This window comes from Acyrthosiphon pisum, chromosome X (genome assembly GCF_005508785.2).
Source record: "Acyrthosiphon pisum isolate AL4f chromosome X, pea_aphid_22Mar2018_4r6ur, whole genome shotgun sequence".
In the NCBI taxonomy this organism is placed as follows: Eukaryota; Metazoa; Arthropoda; class Insecta; order Hemiptera; family Aphididae; genus Acyrthosiphon; species Acyrthosiphon pisum.
Genome location: NC_042493.1, coordinates 82,032,879 through 82,041,597, shown reverse-complemented (window position 1 = coordinate 82,041,597; position 8,719 = coordinate 82,032,879). Strand labels below are relative to the sequence as shown.

The 8,719-nt window shown below is 30.3% G+C and overlaps 1 protein-coding gene across 1 annotated transcript in view; it reads left to right on the top strand.

The window, feature by feature from the left end:
• LOC100162748 (uncharacterized) overlaps nt 1–2,420 on the top strand; it is a 3,634-nt gene extending 1,214 nt beyond the window's left edge. The window contains 1 exon segment of the mRNA NM_001162677.2: nt 1,415–2,420. Within this exon segment, the coding sequence (NP_001156149.1) occupies nt 1,602–2,114 (513 nt within the window). The 5' untranslated portion in view covers nt 1,415–1,601 and the 3' untranslated portion in view covers nt 2,115–2,420.
• The last annotated feature ends 6,299 nt before the right edge of the window (nt 2,421–8,719 follow it).

Sequence of the window (8,719 nt, the reverse complement as noted above, 5' to 3'; positions counted from 1 at the left end):
CCAGCCTAAAGTTAAATTTACAATTACATATACTCCAACATAATTACTGTCATATACTCATATAGACATAATATGTAGTAAGCACTATGCGGTATACCGGCCGTTGTCATCTGCTATCAGTGCCACATTTAGACCCTAAGCTCCGGTGAAAAAAAATTGCTTCCCTACCCACGGAAAATATGGGAGATAGATCCTCATTAACTTTTTAGATTTTGAGCACAGAAAAGAATATTTGTTTTACAATGTGTGCTTTTTTTAAAAATATCGTTTAGTAATTGCTTGATCCTCTCTTTGCAAAGATACATTTGAATTTATGTCACCTAAACCCGAGCCTAAACCTTGCTTATAATTCATCATATAAATTGTTTTTTTTTAACATATTTAAGTAGGTTTTAGGTATTTCATGAATAAATGAAATAAAATTATATAAAACTATGCAAATTAATATTAATTAAAAAAATTTCAAACAGCATAATACTAATATACTATATATAAAATACTGTTATTAAAATAATTAAAATTATACAATTTTAATTATTCACAAGTAAACATATTTCTGGCCACAACATTTTGGCGCCCTTAAAATACTGGCGCTCGGGACAGTTGTACCCAGGGCCCCCCTAAATGCGGCCTTGCCTGCTATAGAGTGTGGTCTACCTGCAGCCAGTCGATTTTTACACGGGTTTATGATCTTGGTCTAATCTCTTTTTTTTCGGTTAACATTTTATTTTTATGAAAATATGACTTTCGATAACAATGTCTTGTCGCCTTGACAGTTGACATTTCGTAAAAGTAAGGATTAAGGAATCAGGTCTCAAAGTGACTCAGACGTTTAGGATGTCACTTTTTGTGCGACACTACAATTTATTTTAGATATTATTTTGGCACTCACGTAGTCTCACTTTCAATATGGCAAAATATCTTTTTTTATTCATTAGTAGTAATGAATCAACCACTAATTTTTTAATTAATAAAAATGTTTTAGCAAACAATAAAAATACCAAATGTACTGAGTGTGGAAGTGAGATGAATTTGTATATACGTTAGGAAAGAAAGAAGAGTTTTACAGTACATTTTTTATTTTTTATTTTAGAATTAAGAATAATTAGGGTGGGATGAATTTTTTTAAATTGAAAATCATTCTCCGTCAAATGTTTGGCATGCTTAGCAATATCTTGAAATGTCTTTACTTCCAAGACACGAAATTGTATTAATTTATTTATTGATTTAATGTATCATAGTGTTTGGGCCGAAAGCCAAACTGGGTATTATGTATAATTTGGTGTTTGTATAAGATAGGTCGAATTTGAAGGAGAATTATTTTTTCAAACTATTTAAATTTAATAACTATTAAATAAATGCAATATATTTTTATTGAAAAATAATTTTGAATAATTTATTAATTTATTTCAAGGTTTCCATAACAAAACAAACCATTCTGAAACGCTGGATAACTGCATTGGGTATATGTTGGAATATGTACAGTTAATATAATTTATCAATCAATGCTATTATAATAACCATATTTATATTCCTACTCAAACACTCAGTCAATTACTATTGATATTGATTTAGACCAAACAGTTAATTATCCCTTTAAAATGAATACTAATGCATATCCCAAGAAAAGAAATATGCGCAAGAGAATTAGTAATCCAATACCAAAAGGATGGTCCAATACCAACAAGCTTGGAGAAGATATAATAAATCTAGAACTAGATGACAAAAGCATCATTTCTAAAGCTTTGCTAAAAACTATTAAATCAGAAGAACTAATGAATAAAAAACTTATTGCAAATCTTAATTATTTGGCGGCTCACGAACGGGTCCGTCAAGCTATTTATTTAAAACATTTAGAACTTAAAGAAAAAGTTCTTGAAACAGAAGAGAAATTATTGAAGCTTGGTTTAAAAACATCAACATTTTCAGCATTCCGTATTACAGAAAGAGATAGAACTCCAGACACTGAAGTTATGGAAAATCTTAGATTTGAAAAATTATTAGAATTGGAAACGCCAAAAGATAATACAAATTTTCATGAAATATTCCAACAAGTTAATGTTTCTTACCTAAGAACACTTAATTATGCAAACACTAAATATAAGTCACAATGATGAGGCCTGGTTTTTCAGTCATATTTAACTGCTAGTTAGAGACATTTAACTACCAGTTAAATTTAACAGAGAGTTAACTGAAACTTTTCAGTTTATCAGTTAATGGTTAAATATAACTGTAGGATAAAGTGTTGGTTAAGTTATCTATTACTTTTTCTACTAGTTAAACGCTTAACTGAAGGATTAAAACTTAGAGTTTATATATTATTATATAATACCATAAATAATAAATTACCTCGTCATTATACGATTGTATTGTACTACTTTGGTTCAAAATATATACATTTTATATTTACCTGACCTACATTTTTGTTAAAATATTTTTTTTAAGATAAATATAATATAATGAATATTCAGCCAAATCTTTTATTTGAAGACGACGATGAAGAAATATTAGAGTTCATTAATTATCGTCGAAGACCTTACACGGTACAAGATGGAATAAATCATATGATGAAATGTGATGATCATGATTTTAGGATGAGGTTTAGACTTTCTAAAGTTGTTGTTGAACAAGTTTTGGATTTAATAAGGGACAATATAACCGTAGAAAACCAATAGTAAGTTTGGATAAAAAAAAATTAAAAAGTTGCTTTACACAAATAAAATATAAAAATAATTGTAGGCACCTATACTTCCTATTTTTTAATAATCTTTAACTTTTTAATAATGTGTTTTAATTTCTCTTTATTTCTAAAGGAATTGTGCAATAGCACCTATAGACAAATTATTACTAACACTGTGATTCTATATTTCTATGCAACAGGAAGTTTTCTTATTACTGCCGGTGACTTTCTCGGTGTTAGTAAATCTTCTGCTTGTATAATTGTTCGTACTGTTAGCATAGATATTGCACACCTATGTCATCAATTTATTCGTATGCCAACTACAGATGAAGAAGTGTATACATTACAGAGAGGTTTTTACAAAATTGCTAGATTTTCAAGAGCTATAGGTGCAATAGATTGACACATATTCGAATTCAAAGCCCAGATTTTTGATTATTATTAACTATTATTACTAACTTCATATTATAAAAATAATTTATATTGTAATGCTATACATAGGTGGAAGTCTGGTGTCTTAATCACCAATAAAACATCTGTACTAACACCTCCCCAATTTTTATTTTTTAATGCCCTTGGGTGTTATTATTTAAATAACCCAGAAGGTTAACAAATCCAGTAGAAAGAACATATGGAGTTTTTAAACGTAGATTCTCAATTTTATCTCTTGGTCTACGCTTGAAGCTAACTACATGCTGTAATTGTTGCTTGTTCTATTTTACATAACATTGCATGCGATAACAATGATTTAGAAGCCCCTGATCTCGCAGACTTAGTATTACCACCAAATGAAATAATATATAAAGAAGGTTGTGCAAGACAACAATTGATAAGAGAGTATTTCTCTAGACCATAAACATTAGGCATCTTCATTTGAAACATACAAATTTTGATTTGCTTAAATTAAACTTTTATTATTTAAAAAGTTAGAAATTATATACTAATTTATATATAATATTATTATAAATAAATATAAATATACATTTTTTTATATGTTAAATCTATATATATAAAAATGGAGACAAAAATGTATAACAATTTATCAACCGAGAACGGCTGGTCCGATTTGCCTCAAATTTTTTTTAAGATGTTGTAACTGCCAGGAGAAAGTTTTTACGAAATAAAATTTCAGGAAAATCCACCGGAAAGGTAGGAAATCTCAAATCTGTATGTCAAAAATATAACAGTGGCGCAGCAGTGCATTATATTATATTGGTTGCTATTGGTTAATCGGGCATGTTTGTTGATTTCATATAATATAAAAATGAATCGCAGAATGTGTTGCTAAGTGCAATAATTCTACTGTATGTTTTTACTTGGAAATTTACTAATAAAAAGAGTAAAAATAAATTATATTCATAATTCAAATTGAAATACATTGATATATAGAATATGAAAATTGCACGACAGTCAAAGTATGGTAAATTTAGAGGAGAATTAAAATCTGCTTTCAAAATTTAAATCGGAACATCCCACTGAGCGTAGTGATTGAAGTGATTGATTTGAAAAAAAATGTTTGTAATTTTATAAAGTAATAAGTGGTGATATGGGCTTATTGTGCATGCTTTAGGTAAGGTGACAGACTTAGGTATTATAATGTCCCTATACAACGTGATCGGTACTACGAATTAAACACACTAATTTTCATTTACTTTCAACACATTTACATGACCTACTTAACTTGAAATATAAAATGCCTAGTTTTTACTAATTTACTCCTTGGAATGGATTATGCTCTAGCCCCTTAAGAAATGAGTTCACAGACTTTAGGTCTAAGTGGGGTAAATTCAAAAAGACAATTTTTTGTGAAAATTATGACTACATTGAATATAATTCTGGTAACGAATATGATGGCCATCACCGGTGATGACGAAGAAAAATGTCCACATATTACAGCTAGCAACAAATACTGTGTAGCTTGCATTTTCGATTTCTTATTAAAGTATAATTTATACACCAACGCTTATCCTGGTCTCTAAAACGATTGCATATTACTATACTTAGTACACTAATTGTCCGTCACTCAAGTAAGATATGAACGTGGATTTTCAAAATTGAAATATACAAACAATTATTAAAGGAGCACCTTGTCACAAAATGTATTAGAAAGTTTTATGCTTATGCCAATAGAAAAAGAATTGTTGGTTGGAATTGACTGATCAAATTATTAATGAAGTGGTTTCTAAAAGCAAAGTGTTAACAAAATTATTAATATATTGAAATTTGAAAATATGATAAAATTGTAAATGATTACCAACATAAGTTAATTTCTACGAGTATGATTTGAATAGTTCTTATGACAACATTTTATTTGTAAGTTAAGTTGTTAGGTTGAATATGTAATGCGAGCAAAGTGAGGAAATTTTTTTTCTGTTGGTGGGCCCCTTAAAATATTTCCCTGTTACAAAAATACTACCTATCCACCCCTGATGAGTGAAGCTGATTATGGAACTTTGTTACTTTACTACAGGGGTCGGCAACCTTTTTGGTGTCAAGGGCCAAAAAATAAAAATAAATTTTTTCACGGGCCATAATTTGAATACACCTTATTTTATTTAAACGAAATATTGTAGTAATTTAAAATTTAATTTATTTAAGTACACCACTGATTGGTACATTAATTATCGAGGTATCTACAAACAAAGTTATAATAATAATTACACGTAATAATAATAATAAAAAATACATAGTAAAATCTATACCACGTATAAATATTAAAAGTTGAGCTGTGTCAGAAATATCTGTGCTCTCATCAATAGTTATCGAAAAACAGTCTAATGACGGTATGATATCTTTTAATTGGGAAAATAAATTATTTCCCAATTCCTCAGTTCGCCTCACACACGTTCGAGTCGAAAGACTAATTTCTTCAAATAGTTTTATTTTTTCTGGACATACTTCATTCGTTACAGCTAACATGCACTTTTTAAAAAACTCAATGTCAGTAAAAGGGCGATTGTTTTTTGCCAACATTTTAGCAACTACATAACTTGCTCGTACAGACGCTTCGTTACGTGTATTTTGGGATTTGAAAATATTTTGCTGGCTACTAAGAGATGTTAAAAAATGTTTTATTTTGTTTTGTCTTAATTCACCAGTTAAGTTTTCAAATTTTGCTTTATGCTCATTGTCGTAATGTCGCCTGACGTTGTATTCTTTCATTACTGTTATGGTTTTATTACAAATTAAACATAATAACGTACCACCGTGTTCGATAAAAAAGAAAAGTTCGGTCCAATCTTCTTTAAAAATACGATGCTCATCGTTAATTTTTCGTTTAGGAGCCATAGAGTTACACGTACAAAAATTTGAAACACAGAATCGAGACGATTACACTTCACTAGAAAATCAATTCAGTAATACTAAGTCGTATTTCGTTTTGTATAATAAATTATTATCGATGTTTAACGAAACGTAGATAACGTGTACAATGTTTCTATACATAATATCTATTTTTGTTCAATAATTGTATAACTAACTTCTCGTGAGAAATCCCAATTTTGATCAGCAAAGATAACGTGTTGTATAATATTTTCAAACTAACTATAAATTATTATCGCGGGCCGCGGGTTGCCGGACCCCTGCTTTACTGGACACCCTTTTTTTTGCAATTTTTTTTTTAGACTTATGTAGTCAACTATACTGAGAACGATGGTGAAGTCAGAATTTGGTGGTCGGACTTAGTTTCGAAGTTATAGCTTTATGAAGTTCGCTATTTTACGATTTTTGCGCTTTCGCGCGTCACTAGTTAACTGCACCTATCACGAATATTAATTTATTTTTTTCAAAACCTTTGTACTTCAACGAGTTAAGAACGACGGTGTAATCAAAATTAGATAGCCAGACTTCGTTTTGAAGCTAATGCTCAGGCAGTTTCGAATTCTAAGTTTTTACGCATACGCTCAACGCTCTATAGAAGCTCCCTACGCCTACCGACTCCAGTCATATCTAACTGATAAGTCGTTCTCGTTCACATAATATTATATTCCGATTGATAAATATTATATTATGGCAACATGACTAATGAACCTTATGTACTAAGGCACTAAGCCTATATTGTTATTTTATTTATTAAATAATAACATATACTACAATTATTACAATAATAGATTAATTGGTATCGAGTTTTCAGGTAAGAGCGAAAAAAAATTAATATTCGTACCTAATAGGTGCAGTAAACTAGTGACGCGCGAACGTGCAAAAATCGTAAAATAGCGAACTTTATTAAGCTATAACTTCGAAACTAAGTCCGACCGCCAAATTCTGACTTCACCATCGTTCTCAGTATAGTTAACTATACTCCGGCCCACGAGAGTCCATATGTCAGAACGCGTCCGTCACTGCGCATCGGCACGTTGCCGAATAGTGGGAATGGCATCATGGTGGGAGAAAACAGACGTCACGTATTACGATATGAATGCGCGGTTTACGTATGGACTCTCGTGGGCCGGAGTATACATAAGTCTAAAAAAAAAATTGCAAAAAAAAGGGTGTCCGGTAAAGTAACAAAATACCCTGATTTTTTTTCCATAATATCAATAGATGTATACAGTATACCTATTATATTATGACGTATATTCTATTAAAATAATTAAAAATATTAATTATAATTATAAGTTATTATTAAAATATATGAACTCAAAAATATTGAAATGGGCAATACCTAGTTATCTAAATGATGGTAATTCAATAAAATATAATGATAACAGTAATTTTGATCAATAACGAGAGTGACTTCTTGTACCAAAGTAATTAATATCAACTACAAATTCCTTAACTTCTAGATAATTTTCTAGGAGATAACTATCTGAAGGATTACTATAAAAAAAAAAAACTCTGGGCACTGAGAGAACGCTACTCTTTTGCGCATCTAAATGAACGAGCTCCGCGTTTCCGTAATCGCTCGCCGCCGTAATATTCCCCACTTGTCGACTTATAATTACATTGCCGCCGCCGCCGCCGAGCATCAACAAGTGTCTGTATACAGCGGTAGCGGTGGCGGCGGCGCGCGTTAACGGCGGCCAGCATTCCGCTAGGTATAGTGGTGGGAATGCGCGAAAACGGACGTATTTTGGCCGCCGCCCAGTAGCGTTCTCTCGTTGCCCCGAGTATACTGATAAACGGAAAGCAGCATAACCATAACTTTATCTCCCAAATAAATTTATCCAACAGTTACTTATCTAGCAGTTGTACAGTGTTGGGTAGTAACGTGTTACGTAATTTCATTAGAATTATATCCTAGTAATGAAAATGTAATGAAAATTACTTTTGATAAGTAATTTCTATAAAATAACGCGTTACAGTTTCGAATTATGAAGTACCTATATACCTATTGCCAAAAAAAAAAATATATATGTATAATGCGGATATTATTATGTTTACCAATCAATCTTATATGTTTATATATTTAATTTTAACTCGCCACAATTCAGTTTTCAATTGTTTTGACATTTGACATGTCCAATTGCACGGTAAATCACGAGAAAAGTTATTATTTAATTTGATTCCTCTAAATAAATACCTTCGCTGAACGTTTCCTATGATATCTATGATAGCGTGGATTAATGAGTTATATACGCTCCTACAGGTTTTATAAATAATTTAGTGTTGTACAAAAACTGCTCAATTTGAAAATACTTATTAGTTATTACTTATTACTTTATTTAGAATTTAGAATTTAGAATTAAAATATAACATTATATTTCTGATAATTAAATAAAATCGAAATATTTAAAAATTACACTGTTATAAATCATTATAGCCATTTCACATTTGGCATTTATAAGAAAAGGTTTATTTTTATGATTGTATAAGTTATAATTGTGTTCTATATATATTATGATTTTATTTTCACAAACATAATATTTAATAACACAAATACAAGATTGAATGCTATTATTCATTCTTTGGTGTCAATCGATCAGTTGACACTCTACAGATAGGTATAAACAGTGGCGGCGCGAACTTTTTCGACAATGAGACAAGAAAATGTTAGTTGCAGCACACCCGACCCACCTATTAAATTTGAACAGAGTCGCG